The sequence below is a fragment of a genome, unplaced genomic scaffold, assembly GCF_019419815.1.
Source record: "Pyrus x bretschneideri cultivar Hongxiangsu unplaced genomic scaffold, Pyrus_bretschneideri_v1 Contig15, whole genome shotgun sequence".
Taxonomy (NCBI): Eukaryota; Viridiplantae; Streptophyta; class Magnoliopsida; order Rosales; family Rosaceae; genus Pyrus; species Pyrus x bretschneideri.
In genome coordinates, this window is record NW_025999446.1 from 6,808,240 (window position 1) to 6,827,358 (window position 19,119).

A 19,119-nucleotide genomic window follows, 5' to 3' on the forward strand; every position below is an offset into this window, starting at 1 on the left:
GGTCGGAAAACTAAACCGTATTGGCCAAATTCTAACGTTCATTTCATCACTCGTTGAGAAGCATTCAGACCATATAGGATTGATCATAGTGGATATTGAGTCATGACGATGATTGTAGTAGCTTGAAGGTATGGTCTAAGCTTCCAAGCCATAACAACTAGTGCTAAAATTAATTTTTCGATCTTCAGGTATCTAGTTTCCACATCGAGAAGAACTTTAGAATTGTAAAATACTTGCAGTTGGGCTCCTAACTCTTCTTGTATGAGGGTAGAACACACTGCTACTTCTGATACTGCCAAGTAGATGTATAAGTCCTCCATTGCTTTCAGTTTAGATAGTACAGGAGGTGATGTGAGATACTTTTTCAGGTCTTGGAAAGTTTTTCCCCACACTTCATCCCATTTATCTTGTTGTGCCCTCTTGATAGCCTTAAAAAAGGGCTTGTATCGATTGTTGAATAGAAAGCGGTTGAGGGTAATTGCTCATCCAATCAAGCTTTGGATCTCCTTCAAGGTAGTGGGAGATTTCATCTCTAGGATCACTCGGATTTACTTGGGATGTGCTTCGATTCCTCGTTGGGCTACTAGGTACCCTAAGAATCTACCTCGAATGTGCATTTGTTAGGGTTGAGCTTTATCTTGTACTTTCTAAGGATGTTGAAAGTTTTCGCCATGTTGCGAATGTGGTATGACCGTTGCTTGCCCTTTACCATGATGTCATCGACATAGACCTCCATGGTTACTCCAATTTGCTTTTTAAACATCATGTTTACTAACCTTTGGTAAGTGGCTCTTGCGTTCTTGAGGCCAAAGGACTTTGTAGCAGTAGGTGCCTCGCTCGATCACGAACACAGTTTTCTCCTTATCGGGCTTGTACATGGCTATTTAGTTGTAGCTGGAGTATGTATCCAAGACGCTGAGTAGCTGGTTCCCATAAGTTGAATCTACAAGTAGATCGATTTAGGGAAACATATAAGGATTTTTTGAGCATGCTTTGTTGAGGTTGGTATAGTCTACGCAAAACCCTCCATTTGCCCTTCTCTTTCTTCACGACTAGCATGACGTTGGCAAGCCATGCTGATTGTGCTACCTCTTCTATGAACTCAGCCTTTAGTAGCTTTTCAATTTTTGCTTCGATGATCGCTACTCGCTTGGGTGCGAAATGTATTCTCTTTTGGATCAGTTTGGCATGCAGGGTCGATGTACAACTTGTGGCAAGCCATCTTGGGATTGATGCCGGGCATGTTGGAAGGTGACCATGCAAAGATGTCTCGGTTTTCCATAAGGAAAACTGTGAGTTCTTCCTTCTCGGCTGGGCTTAGACGTGAGCCGATTTTAGCCATTTTTTCCAGCTGTTGGGGATCAAGAATGATGTCTTCGGCGTCTTCTTTGAGTTTCCATCCTATCTTGCTGCTTGGACGCCATCTTCTTGATCCAAAGTTGTAATTGCTATTTGGTAGCTTTTTCGTCTCTTTGGACCTGGGCAACCTCTACAGGGGCAAAGGTTTTCTTCCTTGACTCATTCAATACTTGCATAGTGCATCTTCGAGATATGGCCTAATTAGACTTGATCTCTCTTACTTCTCATCTGGGATGCAGAATCGGATCTTTTGATACTTGACAGAAGTGATGGAATCCAGCTTGATCAACCAAGGTCTCCTAAGAATCTTATTGAAGGGTGAAGGGTCGCTTATGATCGTGAACGTCTGCTTTGATACAACTAGTAGTGGTTTCATGTCAAGTGTGATGTGGCCGATAGCAGTCAAGGTGCGTTCGTTGAATCCGTTGAGTACCTCTGCTCGGCATATGATTGTGCTTTCTAGGCTTATCTTCTGAATAATTAAGAGCTGAAGTAGATTGATTGCACTTCCATTGTCGACCATCATTCTGTCGACTATAGCATGAGCTAATTGGACAAATACTACTCATGTGGAAAGTCAATGCCTTCTGCATCCTGCTCGGTAAAGCCAATGATGGGTCCAGGTTGGGTATCGATTGGTTGGACATGTGAGACTAGTAGAGCATGCTGGATCTTTCTCTGTTTGGAGTTCTAAGTGGCCTCCAAGTGCTCGGATTCGGCGAAGATGCCATTGATCTGAATCATTTTGGTTGGTGGGTCTTCATCGTCATCTGTATTCCTTCTAGGTTGCGTAACTGGATTGTCCAAGTATCACCTTACCTTCTTTCACGAGCTTCTCTAGGTAGTTCTTCCAAGTGTAGCAATCGTTGGTTGTGTGACCGCGACCTCGGTGAAATGTGTAGTATTTGGTGTGATCTAACTTATAAGTATCTCCATTTGATTGTTTCGACAGTTTGAACCATAGCTCGTTCTTAATGTCGTGAAGGATTTGGTGGATCAGAATTGAGAACTTAGAGTAGTTCTTGGTCGTCGGCCTTTCTTTGGTCATGGGTCAATCCCTACGTTTAGCCTCCTGTCTACTTTTGCTGGACTGTTTCCCATCCTCATTGTTTTGAGCCACTGTCGACTCTTTTTGAGGCTGTTCGGGCACCTTGTTTGCTCGTCAAGCCTCGTCCCAAAGTGCATGCTTCTCTGCTAGAGCAAATGAGTCTGCTAAAGTTAGATTTTCTTTCATGATCAATTCTCCGAACAGTGGGTGGTCTGCTAGGAGTCCTTTTTGAAGGCTGCAGTTGTTATTAAGTAGTCACATCTGACTATCTTTGCCTTCTCTTATTTGAACCTCTTCACGTAGTCGCAGAGCGACTTCTTTGGGTTCTTCTTCGGGTTGAACAAGCGGTTTGACTTTTTCTTGATCGAGCGGTAGGATGAGTATTTTTTGGTGAAAACCAAGGAAATATCATCAAAGCTCCGAATGGATCGTAGTGGCAATGTGTAAAACCAATCTTGTGCCTCGCCTTGTAAAGTAGTGGTAAATATTTTGCAGATAAGGGCGTCGTTGTTCCGATAAAAGACCTTCGTGCTTCGGTAGTGCTTCCTCTCCAGATCTCCATCTCCTTTGAAAGATGTGAAATGCGGCATGCTAAACTTATATTGAGGCTTTTTCTGCTCAATCTCGTTCGTGAATGGTGACCTGCTCATGTTGATCATGTCCCATCGTAGTGCTTCATCGGCCACTTCGTTACGTTAGAAATCATGCAATCATTTGTTTAAAAGTCTTTCTACCTCTTCTTGAATTTTCCTTTGTTGGGGGTAACGGAGTTCTTGGCTGCCCCCAATCTTGATATGTTAGTCTAGGCTGTTCTTCTACGTGCTCGGTTAGTCTGTGTCGTAGTGGTGGTGCATGTGGTCCATTCCTAGCAGACGAAGGAATTCTTCGTAAGCTGCAGGTTGAACTTGAGCCTGATTGATTAACTGCTTCTCTCCGTCCATCGTGCTGCTTACTCCGATATGATGTAGAGGTTGCTTCTTGCGCGCCTAGTTGCGAATGAACACTTCGCCTGGAAGGCTGCTCATGTTGATTATCGGAGTGTGGCCCCAACTGTGAGTGTATACTCATCCGCGAGCCTAGTCAAGAGTGCATGCTCATCCGCGCGTTAAGACGAGAGTATACGCTATCTCAGGGGCCTAATCGGGAATGTACACTGCCTGAACGCTCGATTCTTGGCTGGTCGAGTGGCTGCTTGCTAGGATGCTTCTGGAGAGGTTCTTCATTTGCCTTTGTCCTACTTCGGGACACCTCGTCTGGGGCACGTTGGATCTTGGTGCGTTGCAAGAGTTGATTCACCAAGGTCGTCTGCTGTGCAATGGCGCTCATCAACCTATGACTTGTTGGGACAAGTGTTGTTCACCATTCGGATTGGAAGAGCTTGGAAGGAATGCGCCTCTTTAAGCAATGGAAGGGTGGTAGACTCCGGGGGCGAGATTTAAGTTGGGAAATGTCAAATTGGCAAAGAAATGTGATAAAAATGTCCCCGATTTAATCGTAGGTCTTGACATTTGAAGCGGGAGGGTTGAGCTAATTTTGGGCAGACTTAGGCTGCTGGGGAAACCACGAGAGTAGGCTGGGCCACGGGAGTGGGCTTATCGGCGTGTGGTGCACGTAGGTGTAAGGCTTAGGCTCGGCTTGGCAACGCATTGGGCTCACATTGGGTTTGGTCGGCAGCATGGCCGGCTTGGCTAGGGCTTGGGCCCTTGAAGGTTGAAGTGGCACGGCTTGGGTCGTGGCCTTGGAGCAGTGGCTTTTGCCAAAGGTGGCTGTCGTGGTGGTGCCTCGTGGGGGTGCCGTTCCACTCACCGATATGTTGAACCTTGTACATCGCCGTGGACCTAATCCTTAAATGTTGGAATTTCCATTTGTCGAGCTTTCCAAATCTCTTGCCATTGTACTTTTCTTTTATATTTTATCAAAGAATTTTTAGAAATAAAAATTCCAAGAATGATAACGTACGAAAAATCTACACATAAGGAAAGAAACAAAAAACCTTAGATGCAAGAGTCTTCTACGAGCGTGTGACTTAACTCTCAATGAAAACACCAATCTGTGGATGCAAATTTCTTACTCGTTCTTGGACAAAATTGCACCTACAAAACAAATAACACCTTAGGTCAAGCTCAAGAGCTTCACGTGCCCACGACAAATGGGGGCCTCGGGGGGGGGGGGGGGGGGGGGGGCGGGGCTTTGACCGAAGAACCTCCGATGCCAAAGTTAGAATTTTGAGGGGAAAGTATTTGGAGAATTTAGAGAATTTAGCAAGAGAATTGGAATTGAGTTTTGGAGAGAATGAGAGTGTTTATATAGGGGTGTGGCCGGCCCCCTTTGGAGGATAGGGACCGGCCACTTGGATGGCTGTTTGGGCTAGGTTCTTGATTTGTAGCTAATTAGTAAATTAATTGAATAATAAATCAATTAATTAGGTAATTAATAAAATTAAAAATGAATGATTTGGGGGTTACCCTGTGGAGAAGATTTGATAAGGATGGATGAAATAAGTTTTGAGTTAATACCTATTTTGGGCACTTTTGACTTGATCAAGGGATGATTGCTTGCTACTCGCACGTAGAAATCTTAGTGTGCCTCGAGGGTAATTTTGTCCTTTTATCCAAAAATTCACGTTTCGCCTCTTGATTATTCTTGGCTCCACAAAGATCACTAAGGGAGCACCTAACAAGCTTTCCAAGATTAAGGTTATGAGGTTGTCGATGCTCAAATGTGGACGTTGATGTCACAGAAGTCATTACCAGTCCAAGCTGTAACTAAAAGTGATCTCAATTCTGGTCGAAGAGTTTAAAACCTGATTTCAATTGTAGGGATAATCTTGATGGTGTAGATCTATTTTAAGAGTCATTTGTGATAAAAACTCGATTTCAATTACTGAGAAAGAAGTTGAGGGATGGGAAGTGATTTGTTACCCGTTTGGAAGTGGTTTGTGACCTGGGACATTCGGGGAAGCACTCTTTATGTGCTTGTCAAAATACTACTTTAAATCTTCACTCTAAATGATTTATCGAGTAGCTTGTGAAAGCTATTTCTCCATTCAAATTTAGAGTGCAGGCTTATGTGGGCTTTGACGCTCGAGACCATAGATTGTATAAATTATAGAACTTAATAAGTTTTTTTAATTGACGTACAAGATACAGTAACTTGATATCCAAGATAACAAGTGTGATAAGGATAAGCAATAATTAAGTCCTAACCCTGGGGTATAGAGGCATTTTTAAGTATATGACTCCATCTCGCCAATTAGTATTATGGTTTAATGGTATTCCTTTTCATTTGTAAGTAGGTCTGGCAAACGGATTGTGTTTGCCATGTTTTGTGTCATTTTCGTATAACACTTTTTATTTTAACGGGTTGTGTTATGTCACACCCATTATCTTAACAGATCCTTAGCAGGTTGGGTCACCTTACGCAAAAAGTAAAATGACCCGACTCGTTAAGACAAATATTTTTTTTCTTAAATTTGCACATACCACATTACCACATAAATATTACTTCAAAGCAGAAAAATACATTTGTTGTTAAGTACTACGTTTATACCAATACACTAATAGTCTACTACAAAATAACAAATGTGCAAGGGTTTGCAAAATGAAGGAGTGTTTTCTTTTCAAGGTTGTGAAGTCTTTCTCAGAAGTTAAAACATTGCCAGTGAAACTCAAAGCTTGCATATTAGTCATTTTACAAAATTCTTCAATTTTCATCGATCATCATGGAGAAATTGTATTGGAACTGTGGCTTGATCTATTGTCCTTCGAGAGTTATGTTGATAATGTTTTCAGTAAGATTTTCCACTTCAGAACTATTTTCCGCATAAACTAAGTATAGAAAAACAAACATTACAAACCATTCAAATTATGAGAAGTTTACCAAAATAATTATGAAAAAAAATAAAACAATAGTACTATACCTATAAAAATATATTACCTCATTTTGTAAATTTAATAATATATATATATATATATATATATATAATTATTATAGTTTTTTAGGGGTATAAAATTATTAAATTAATATTTTACTTATCATGTATCAAGTTACCCACATATATACCTGAGCCAACCTGTTATCTAAATATGTGCTTATCGAATTACCCAATAATAACCCGATTCTTCATCGTGTCGACCCGATAACCTGTTAATTTTGTGTCGGTTTAATGGGTCGTGTTAGAGATTGTTAGGCCTACTTGTAAGTGTGAGGTTTTAAATTTGATTCTCGCCAAAACCGAATTTGAACCACATTATTACTAGCTTATTGTGAAACTTAGCACACTCTCCCACCCCTTTAATATAGATAATATCGTTTGGTAAAAAAAAAAAAAAAAAAAAGTATGACTCTATCTCTAACACTAGGGTTTGGGGTTTATGCCTCAAAAGATGGATTTAGGGCTTGGGTTTGGATCACTTCGGTTTCGAAGTCCTGGGTTTCGGTCTCGAGTCCAAGATCTACGCTCGAGATCCAAGGCTTGGGATTCAAGGAACATCCCCAACCCGGGTTCTGAGGTTCGAAGGTAGGTCGAACATAAGGACTGGGTACCATGGCTACATGAATACAGTGTATTCGAAAACAGACTATACAAAGTACCACTGTTAATTAAATTTTTAAAGTGCAAATAATCATTTAAATTCATGCATTCCTTCAATTTCGTTTTACATAAATAAATTCCATATTCAAACTCACTTAATTATTATTTTAATGTGGAGCCTTGACTTTATCCTTCCGTTGAGTGAATTGGCAGGATTCATTTTTCTCTGTTACCAATTTAATTAAGATTTTAGAGGATTTTAATTCTTTTAATGAATCTAGGGGTATTAAATTAGGATTTTAATTTATTCTCAAAAATTCAACCTGTATCTAATCAGGATTTTAAGATGATTTATGATAATCCTTAGAAATCGGGTGCATTTAATTAGAATTTTAAAAAAGAATGTAACATTTAATGTGTATTCAATCAGGAATTTATTTTAAAGAATTTTGAAAAGTTGATGAATTTGAGGAATTGGAAGAATTTTGAGTGTATTTTAAGCATTCACAAATCTCATCTCTCACCCTGATATTTTGAGGGAATTGAATCAAAATTTTACGTGAAAACTCTATAAATCAATTAAACTCCATCAAAATCTATAGTTTATAAATCTTAAATTCCTTCAAAATCTCAATTGAATACACCCTTCTACATTTACCTTTTCGTCCAAATATTTTAAATATTCATTGATCACAAAAGATTTCAAGTATTAATGCATGGATATCTTTACACTTTTTGTTTCCCTAGAAGCCCTTATAAATTGGGTTAGGTTTCTCTAACTTTTACATCAAATAACAAGGGCAGCCAAGAGCAAAACAAAATTCTCGTTTTTGTCTCCAATCCAATGGCATCTAGATTCGTGAACTTTCTCTGCTTGGTTTTCGTTTGCAGTCTCATTGTAAGAGGTAAAGTTTTACCCTCTTTTTTTTATCCAATGTTACTATTCCTTGTAGTCTTGCTTAACGAATGATCTAGTTAATTTTTAGTTTATGCACCTTGCTTATTATTTTTTACTTTTTATATGAAATACTTGGTGGTAGTAACAATTTATATAATTTTTCCTGACATTCTTTTTTAAGTTTTTCTCTTCAACTCACTATATGTTATGAGTTCAAATCCCTCCTCCCCAGTTTAGAAGAATTAGTGCATAGTATTTTATTGTCAATATAGTAGTTTACCAACTTTACATATTCGATTATTGCAGGAAATTGCCAACCCTGCACGTTCGACAATCTTGAAATTGCACAAGGAAAGATTAGCGATGACAAGTGGAAAGTAACAATTACTAATGGCTGTCCATGTTCTCAACTGGAAGTGAAGCTTAGTTGCGATGGATTTGATCAGTCTGCAGTTGATCCTTCAATTTTGTTAAAATCTGGTGGCGAGTGTTTGGTCAATAAGGGTCAACCAATCTATGGAAATAAAAATTTCAATTTTGCCTATGCTTCGAAAACTGAGTTTCCTTTCAAGCCACTCTCTTCCCAAGTTGCTTGTTCTTGAACGAAAGATGCTTGGAGAAAGATTAATTTGGATTTAAATAAAAGAGCTGATCAGTTTTGTGGAATGTGTTTCAGAATCTGTCTATTTTTATCAACTTTTAATCTTTTCTTATTTTGCGTTATGTTATCAGATTGTCTCCTTATATTATCTTGACCAACCATTAATTGGTAAATCATTTTAAAAATAGGAATGATTTTGTCTAACCTTTATCATCATCAAATTGTGTGACGGATTCGATGAGTAAAATAGATAATGGTTTTATTTGAATTCATTAACCAGGTAAAGTCAAAAGATTAATTTCACTGGTATAATTTTTTTGAACAAACGATATTATTACACTAAGTTGGTGGGAGAATAGAACCTCACAATGAACTAGCAATAATATGATTCAAATTCGACTTTGAAAACTCTCTGACGACGGTGATGTAAAACATCTTGGCAGGAAACTGTAAATAAGATCTCAAAATTTTCAACAATAAAACTAAAAAGAAGACCAACTACAATAATCGCAGTCAGGGATTACAAATTCAGCTAATAGCGATTAGTAATGTAAAGCCAAAAATAATCAAGAGGTGATATGTGGATTTTTGGGTAAAAAGAACAAAATTACACTCGAGGCACACCAAGTTTCCTACGCGCGAGCAGCGGGCAAGCATCCCTCAACTAAGCCAAAAGTACCCAAAATAAGTAACAAATTCAAAATTATTTTGTCTATCTTCATCTTATATTCCTTACAAGGTATTTACTCCATAACCTTCAAAACATTCCATATAAATTGAGTTAATTGGCCAATTAATGGATTTATTACCTAATTAATCCATTACTTGCCTAAATAACTCACCCATTACACCCCAAAAAACACCCAAAGGCCAGCCACTCTCTCTCCCAAAGAGGGCCGGTCATGCTCTATAAATTGGACTCCCCATTTATCGTGGGCACGTGAGGCTTTTGGCCTTGACCAAAGATGTTGATTGTTTTGTAGGTGCAATTTTATCAAAGAAGAAAAAGGTGAAAATTTGCCTCCACAAGTAACAATGTTTCAGATCATCTTAATCTCATCGAACCAACCTTTTAACAATACTTCCATACAATTTCATAAGCAATGTTGTTACGCTATGAAACAACAGAGGCACCATCCTCAATCCCACACCACGGGAAAATATTTATAAGACATCGCCATATCGAAAAATATTAATTTATATATGAGATTTGAGTATAATAAATTAGCAAACAGTATGAGAAAATATTTTATCTCTTATGTTACTCAACTATGTTGAGGTTTTAAGTTGCCTAAGCAACAAGAGGGAGAAGGGAATCTAACCCAGCTAGACCTTTTCCCCAATAATCTGATGAAGAAAATCATTAGTAACATCTTTCTCACCCCTATTAGCTTTAGTTGATTAGAGCAGCCTTTTCGGGTTCAAAAGCGAAAGACAACTCATATTTACCCTTCGTATATTTCTGACTTTACTTTCATGTTGCTTATATGTATGTTCCATGGCATTGCAGTTAACAGCCAACGTGGCACTGAGCACAAGTACCTTTCAATTACAGTCTCCAGCTCGAAAATTTGTCCAAAATAAGAAACTGGACAGTAAAGATCCCTAAGGACTGATTGTTCTTGTCTCGAAGAATCAGGGAATAGAACCTAGGAATCACTCAATTAAGGGCAACGGAGGTTGCTTGACGTCATTGATAGTGGATTCGCTCACACGATCAAGCCAAACGCTTGATTGGAGAAGGAGAAATCACTCACTTTAAATGCAAAAGGCAAATAAACTATTTTTTCATTAATCAAGTCTACCAAATGCTTGTATTACAACATAATTTTTTATTTTTTTAAACAAACGATATTATTTCACTAAGGGATAGGGGGTGGGCTTAACCTCACAATGAACTAGTAATAATGTGGTTTAAATTTACTTTTTAGCGAGAATCAAACCTATGACATCATAATTTAAAGAAATTAAAGATAAGCAAAGCATAAATGTTAAAACTTCCAAAACGACTCTCATCATAATCTAAATTGACTTAACAAATTGCTATGTAATTCAATGTATACAGCCATTATTATTCCAAATCCAATGCAGGTGAGCAATTTCCAAGTTGTATGTTGCTCCTGCATCATATTGTGCTCGGCTGGATACTAAAGCTAACTTGCGATAGATTTCAGAGTGCTGAAAACATTGATCCTCCAATCTTAAGCAAATCTGGTAGCGAGTGTTGCTAACAGCAGCAGCAAATATGAAATGAACCAGTGAGAAACGAACACTTAGTAAAGGAATATGAACTCAATCTTTGATTATTCAATCAGTGCTTACAAATGAAGTACAACCAGACCTGTATAGCTCAATACGAATCATGAGGTTAAGAGTTAACAGACTCAACTAACTCTACCAAACTCGAACAGACTTTTTAATAGCTTAACAAACTCTGCTGAGGTGTCACAGAGGTGGCATTCCTAACTGAGCATATGTGGCACTGCTGATGTGTACAATTGCACAAGGCCCCAGATTTGAAGGGACCCCAATTTTGCTATCTAATATTATGTAATAATATTCTATATTTAAAAAATTACATTTGTTAGCACTTAAAAATCTCAATGCACAATCCTTATAAGAGTTTTTTTTTTTTTTTTTCTGTTTTTTTTCTTTTCTAAATATAAAAAGGTAATTTTAGGAAGACCAAATTTGTAAACTAAATGATGTGTCATTAATAGGAAATGAGCACGTTTATCAACGCTTAAATAATAATCCAACCATCAACTTACATGTCATTTAGTTTACAAAATCTTGTCTACAAATTTAGTTTCTCTAGCCTTACTCAATATAAAATTTAGAGTACATTGATATATTTTGAGCGTCAATAATAGCACCCAAAAAAAGGATAATTTTTTTTTTCAATTTTATCATATAATAATGCTATATACATTCAAGTGAAACTTTAAAATTAGAGTTTTGAAGTTATTTTTTTTTTTTCATGTTTGATTGATTAAGATTGAACTGTTTTTTATTATTTAGTGAAATTTATGTTTGTAGCTCTTTTTACTTATAATTAATGACATTTATAAACTTACAATTAGTAAGTACTAAAGTTTGTTTTGATTTAAGTGATTATTTTCTAACATCATTACATTGTCCTACCTTTTTCTTTTTTCTTTTTTTTTTCTTTAAATTATGTACCTTAAGGAGGGCCCCTTTATAAATTTCGGACAGGGCCCCTAAAATCTCAGAGATGGCCCTGTTATATCCAACGTCCCCTCAATCTCAACTAGGATTCACAAGTTTGGGGTTGTAACAATGCCTGATAAATGCTGGACCAGTAAGTCATTTGGTTAAGACATGAAAGTTCTAAGATGGGTACTAGTTTAACCTAGAGGGGGTGAATAGGTTCCAACTTAAAAAATCCTATTCAATTTTCAATTTAATTTTCACATCCACAATACATATCAAGTTATCATACTCATATGCAGTTAAAACAATAAATAAAATGTGCACACAAGAAAATCCTCGGGTTCCCAAGACAAGACAAACACTAAGAGAAATGACACTAGTACAAAAAACACTTTGGGTGACGTAGGTCCTTCGTCGTGCAAAGTCAAAAAACGTCGCGCAAAAATTTGCGTGACGAACCTTCGTCGCGCGACAAGCGTCGCGCCAAGCCTATGAAAGAAGGGTTTGCGCGACGAAGAAGTTCCATCTGTCACGCAAAGTGTCTTTGCGTGACGTAGTGACTTGCGTCACGCAATAGTCACGCAAGTGTCTTTGCGTGACGTAGTGACTTGCGTCACGCAAAGTGCGTTGGCGTGACGTAGGTGTGCGTCACGCAAAGTGGATTTGCGTGACCTATGGAACTTTTTCGTCGCGCAAACTTTTTATTTTTTTATTTTTTTTATTTTTTTGACAAAAATATTTTGGATTTAATTTTTAATAATATTGTAATTCAATTCTAAACAATAAATAATAAACCAAGAAAAAATTTAATCATAAACCATATGAAAATGTGCATACAAGATGTCCGAACAAAAAAAGAAAAAACTACAACAAGTAGTCTTCTAGGTTTGATACATCAAACTACTGGGTATCGAGTAGGTGAGGTGGCTGGGAGGTTGAAGGTGGAGTAAGATCAGGTGTTGGCAGCTGGATTTGGAGACCGGACACCACTAAGGCCTGTACAATCATACTCATCTGGGCCCTCATTTGCTCGCCATGGGCCTTTATCTGCTTGTTCTCAGCCCTTATCTGCTCGTTCTGAGCCTTTATATGCTCGCTCTGGGCCCTCATCTACTCACTATGGGCCTTTATCTGCTCGTCCTGGGCTACAAGTTGACCTTTTAGGGTTGTCACTTCCTCCTTCAGGGCATTGACCTCTCCTATGGTCGATTTGGAAGAGGAGGCACCCATCTCACGAACCCGCACCTTCCCCATACCCCGAACAACCTTGCCATGACGATGACCGTACTTTTGATCCAGGACCTCAGTCATGATCTGAAAACCTACATCCTCGGGTAAAGTGACGTCCTCCATCGGGGTCTCCGGGGGAAGCTGGGATGTTGCTTCTTGGAGAACAGCATCGCCCTTTTCCACCATAGTAGCCTGTAATAATAAAGAAAAAAAACATATAATGGTTAATAACAAAATATAAAAAATATTTGAACGATTCATAAATATAAGAATAATAACAATTACATCTACTTACATGAAGCTGCTCAATGATCTCATTGCCAAGTCGAACGTAAATGTCCTTGAACACGTCGATCTCTGGGAACTTAGAACCCTCCTAAAAAAAAAAAAAAAAAACATTAGGAAAATTTTATTAATCAATAATAAAAAATAAATTGTATAAAATTTCAAAATTAATATACTTTTACCTGACATCGTGTCTCAAGCTTATACGGAAAGGGCTTCGAACTGGAATGGTGGAGAAGTGTCTTAGACTCCCGAGCTATCTTGCCAGCAACAGATTTCTTCTGTTAAACACACAATATAGATGTTAGTGCGACTATTTGAAAGAAATTATTTTAAAAAGCTTAAAAAAATAACTAAAACATTAATGAATTATTATTAAAATATTATGTACATACCACAAATTTTGGGTCCGTAAAATGGTTGTAGAGCCATTCCCAATCCTCTGGCCGATCCTCCAACTCGGATGGGCAACCCTCTAGGCGAGCAATCTTTGGATCATTAAATTTCTTAAAATGCGCATGAAGATCACTTTTCCAATTTTTGTACCGATTTGCGAAGGTCTCGTCTAGGTAGGTGATGACCTTAAGGGATATGTCCTTAAAATCAAAATTGACCTACAAATAAAACAACAAAATAATAGTAAGAAATTTAATAATATTAAGATAATATACTTTGGTTTATAATATTTGTAAACATAATTAAAAAAATGATAAAAGGCTAAAAATTAATATTCTAATCGACAACTTGTCTCGCACCAGTATCTTCGTCTCCTGAGGAATTTCTGCCCAAGTCTCCCACTGCGTAGGACAACAATTCTGAATAACACAACCACAGCTAGTAGCGACGATGCTATGTTGCTGTGAGGTAGCCGTTCCGCGATGTTGTGAGTCATACGCAATCTTGATCAAGGAGGCGGACAAACGTACATTCTGTGCCATCTTCAGCATTCGATTAGGCCCCCTGGTTTTTTTTTTCTAGCTATCCAAAAAAACTTAAATGGTGAAAATCCTAAGCTTAAATTTCTATAGAAAACTTTGCAAAACCTCCCCTAATAGTATATCATTTCCCAAAACCTTAAAAAAGTAAAATAACAGTAATTCATAACCCACAGCAAATTTTCACAATCATAAAAATAATAGTTTTAAAATGAAAAAAAAAATACAACGTAGTGAGAATTAGAAAAAAAGACTACCTGCTGCTCTCATGGTGAACATTTGCCCAGTATACTTATCATATGTACGAACACCGTTTTCCCATAAATCTTTTAGCTCATCTACCAATGGCCGCAAATAAATATCAATGGACTTTCTTGGATCTTCGGTAATTAATAGAGTCAACATCATGTATTCTTTTTTCATGCACTTCCAAGGCGGCAGATTATAAGGAAACATGACGACCGGCCAAGTGCTATGGATTTGGTTTAGAACCCCAAACGGATTAAATCCGTCGGTGGCAAGTCCCAATCTAACGTTTCGCGGGTCAGCTGCAAAATCAGGGTACATTCGATCGAATTCTTTCCATACTTCTCCATCTGCAGGATGCCTCATAACATCGTCATTTACTTGTTCTTCTTTATGCCATCTTATATCGGTTGCGATGTGCATCGACATGTACAATCGCTGCAACCTAGACTTCAATGGAAGATAACGTATTACTTTTTGTGGAATCTTGGCCTTTCTATTTTGTGATGTCATTTTAAACCTTGGCTCATTGCATACAAGGCATTTATCCAACTGTATGTTCTCCTTATAGAATAATATACAATTATTTACACATGCACTAATTTTTTCATACCCCAATCCAAGACCCTTCAACACTTTTTGGGCACTTTTATGATCTTCAGGTAAATAATTGTCCTTTGGAAGCATCCTCTTGATAACTCCTAAAAAGTAATCAAAACACTTGTTTGACAAACGAAACTTGATCTTGCCATGCATCAACTCCACAATTGCTGTGAGCATCGAAAAGTTTTCACACCCCAGATATAATTCTTGCTTGGCATTTTTCAGTAGTTTTTCATAGTTTTTGAATGCCTCACTATCCATGGTTGGACGACCGTCATCTCCCGCTTCCTGATTGGTGTTGGTTGTAGCATATGGATAAACATCATTTAGAATATCCATAACTTGTTCATTAGGATCCACATTACATTCAACAGTCTCCACTTGTGTCACGTATGAAGACAAAGCTTGGTCTAATCATTCTCCATGATGATACCAAGTAGTATAGGTCTCCATCATCTCATTTCTTACTAAATGAAATCAAACATTTTCGAATGTTTCCCTTATTGAGCTGTTACACTTCCTACAGGGACATCGAATATGAGTTGAACCTTAGTTATGTCTAGTTGCGAATTTAATGAAATCATCTATTCCATCCAAGTACTCGATAGCACATCTATTATGATTCTGTATCCACTGTTTGTCCATTTTGCCTACAATCCTAATAAAAGTACAACAACTTCAACTATTGTCTTGTCACCTTAAGGGCCTATCCCATTCAAAAATGCACAGTTATGTGCCTGTAATTTACGATTCCAATGGATTAAATTTCGACGTAGGGCAAATTTCGACAGCATCTCCTTACAATTCTTCAAGTGCACGCAATAGATATGTAATATCCATTGTGTACTCGAAGAACATCAGGAAATGTTACCAAAATTTCCACTATCGAAACCTAATCTGTGAACCGCAAACTACAACACATAACTATGCATTCCCAAACTGTCCAAAAAATGGGACAATTCAAGAATTAATTGGACCGCAGGCATGCTTTTGCATCCATGCACAAAATCCAACTAACTCTCAAATGGGAAACTAAGCTTTTCTTGAAAAAAAATTTACGAAGTTAAGTAGTATTAACTTCGTACAACACAAACAATTTTGTAATTGATGTACAAAAATATGTGCATACAAATAAACTAAATTACAATAATTAGTGAAACTAAATAAAATAGATACAACATATTAATACTTGTAAACTATAATGTTGATGGCCTTAGTTTTTATTTGTTTATACTAATTATATCATAGAATATACATATTCTAGTTAGTTACACTCGAGTAATTTTGGTGGTGAGATAAATGTACTGTTAGAATATGAACACAAGTGTAAGCGTATTTTGGCTAGATATTGGTTTTAAAAAATCTTATTGAAAGATGTTTTGGTTGTCTTCAAGTTTACAAAGGATTGAGACTAAAAATGAATCCTAAATTACTTACTTGTATTAAAATTGGAAGATGATATTGAGTTTCTACAAGGATTTAATAAGATAATCATAGCCATTGTTTATCTACATAAGTATGGCATATGCTCACAAAAATCAACCCGCTCATTATTGAACTAAAACCTATTGTCTTAGCATTGAGAATTTAATAGTGATGATAAGATTAGCTTTGAAGATCATGGCTTTTGTAGGTTTTCTATATAATTCTTAGTTACCTGCAGCGCATTGGATTTACCCTCAATTTAACCGTATAGCACAAATTAGGGAAATTTCAAGGGGAAACCAACATTTCTTACAATTTCTTCTATGTAAATATATAAGTTAACCTCGATAAAGTATTCAAATGAAGCCCAAACAAGTCTTCAACAATATATCTACAGTCTCACTCCTTTTAATAGGTAAAATTAATAAAGATTACTTCAAAATTCAATCTCACAAAACTCCACCATTACCAAAAAAGGGCATAGCAAGTAAGCAAAGGTACATATACAAAAATCCCATATGCAATATGAAAAAAATACCTTCAAATTCGTTCTTCAATGATAATTGTATACAAAAGTCTTGTACAAAACAAATTTAGTAGTTTTAGTTTGAATTCTCAATTCAAAGTTACATATACAAAATCAAATTGCTTACCGGATACAAATAGATTAAGGAATGGAGAGAATTGGAGAACGTTTTGAAGAGAGATGGGGGAGGGAGGTAGCTGCTGCAACTAGTTTGCAGTTTCTACCACCTAAACTGATTAAGTGAAGCAAAAAAAAATCGTTGACTTTGCGCAAAGCTGTTTTGCGCGACACCACATGCATCATGCAAAGCTGTTTTGAGCGACATAAGTGTGCATGCGTCGCGCAAAGTCAACAAAAAAAGTGGTAAAACATTCTTGGTTTAGCGCCAAAATCTTGCGAGACGCAAAAAACGTCGTGCAAACGGCCTTTGCGCAACAAATTTAGCTGCGTCGCACAAGTTTCCGTCGCGCAAACATGTTTTTGTACCAGTGTGAATACAAAAGGGACTTACAAAACTCATCTTGCTGGACACTCAACTAGAAGGTAGGTTTGTCTCCGTGCCTTTGCTACTCGATCTCTCTTTAGCCTTCGAGTGGAAGTAGCACGATACTAACACGGCCATTAATCACCTTCTCCTTGAACTTTGTAGGATACTAATATGATCATGCATAATGAGTGTATGATGAAATGATTTTTGAAAAACAATCAATTACAAAAATCACAAGGCACATTTTCATAATCGATCTTTGTGCACTTGGGGCTGCCAACATATTTTTGATCTCCAATGATATTTCATGCAGCGATACAGAGTATAATACAAATATCAATGCTTACGGCAGCAAAAACCAAAACCCAAAAGCATGTTCTAATACATGCAGCAACAAAAATTATGATATGATGATGACTTGTAAAAAACCTAACGCATGCAGCAATACTCTAAAAACACATTGAAGAAAATATGATTTTTTTTTCTTCCTAATGCATGGCTGCCGACTAACATAATAAGGAGGCTGCAAAAATCTCTTTTACCAGTGCATGTATATGACCGCAATTGAAAAGCAGAATTTGTATATTAAACGTGTGACATCCCACATCGCCCAGGGGACTGATCCTTATATGTATATTCCATCTCTACCTAGCACGAGGCCTTTTGGGAGCTCACTGGCTTCGGGTTCCGTAGGAACTCCGAAGTTAAGCGAGAAGGGGGCTAGAGCAATCCCATGATGGGTGACCCACTGGGAAGTTGCTCGTGAGTTCCCAAAAACAAAACCGTGAGGGAATGGTAAGCCCAAAGCGGACAATATCGATAGCGGCAGCAGCAGCCAAAACCCTAATCTAATGCAACTATAAATAGGCTGCAGTAGGAGAAGTCAACATGACTAGTAAGCATAACTGCTTTGGAAACAAAGGGAAAACCATCGCGCAAAGGCAAATATGGTCATCGGAAACATTGGGAGGCAAACACATTGTCACGCAAAGCTCGTGACGTCAGACATTGCGTGATGGAGGAAAATGCTTCGTCACGTAGAATGAATGTTGCACAACGGAATTGGTGGTCGTTGTGTGAAACAAAAAGTGACGAAGCAATGTTCGTTGCGCATGATACTTCGCACGACAAAATCGCAATAAGATTATAAAATTAATTAATTAATTAATTATTTAGTTTTTCCTTTTAAATGTTGATAACATTTTTTTTATGTATAAATTAATTTATAGAAATTAAAAACAGAAAATGTAAAGAAGAATATATATGGAATTAAAAAATTATTGAAAATGTACATGTAAAGGAAAAAAAATATTTTTAAATTTGAAACCAATTTAAAACAAAACTAAAATAGGTAGTCTTCTGCGTCACAATCGCCTGTTGGTGGTGTTACTACTACATTGGGGGGCTGGGAGGTCGTAGTTGTTGCCACGGGGGGCTGGGAGGTTGTTCTTAAAGGTGGTTCAACGTCGGGCAACCAAATTCCAGAGATTTGAAGGGTGAGACGAATTTGGTTCATCAAACTACTTTCGGCCGCAAGCTAAAATTGTTGGACGGCTATCTGCTCCTTTAGGTCTACCACTTTAGATGTCAGTGATTGAACCTCTTCTGTTCTCTGCCTGGAGGATGAGGCAGAAGGGTCCTTAAGCCATGCTTTCCCAAGCCCTCAGTGAACATTCTCATTCCTATGACCGAGGGTCTGATTGAGTATGTCTATCATGATCTGAAAATCGGCATCCCTAGGGGGAAACACCTCCTTGATCGAGGTCTC

General features: G+C 37.5%; 2 protein-coding genes across 2 annotated transcripts; one reads left to right on the top strand and one right to left on the bottom strand.

The window, feature by feature from the left end:
• Nucleotides 1-1,576: 1,576 nt before the first annotated feature.
• LOC125475592 lies at nucleotides 1,577-1,882 on the bottom strand. Its single transcript, XM_048580563.1, has one exon. The coding sequence runs from the start codon at nucleotides 1,880-1,882 to the stop codon at nucleotides 1,577-1,579; it is 306 nt and encodes a 101-aa protein (XP_048436520.1).
• Nucleotides 1,883-6,792: 4,910 nt separating this feature from the next.
• LOC125475593 (uncharacterized protein At1g05835-like) lies at nucleotides 6,793-8,441 on the top strand. The gene is made up of 3 exons (XM_048580564.1): nucleotides 6,793-6,926; nucleotides 7,833-7,846; nucleotides 8,146-8,441. The coding sequence occupies exons 1-3, from the start codon at nucleotides 6,793-6,795 to the stop codon at nucleotides 8,439-8,441; spliced, it is 444 nt and encodes a 147-aa protein (XP_048436521.1).
• The last annotated feature ends 10,678 nt before the right edge of the window (nucleotides 8,442-19,119 follow it).

Coding starts and splice junctions, on each gene's coding strand:
- LOC125475592 (XM_048580563.1), bottom strand. CDS start 1,882: ATGGTCGACAATGGAAGTGCAATCAATCTACTTCAGCTCTTAATTATT.
- LOC125475593 (XM_048580564.1), top strand. CDS start 6,793: ATGGATTTAGGGCTTGGGTTTGGATCACTTCGGTTTCGAAGTCCTGGG.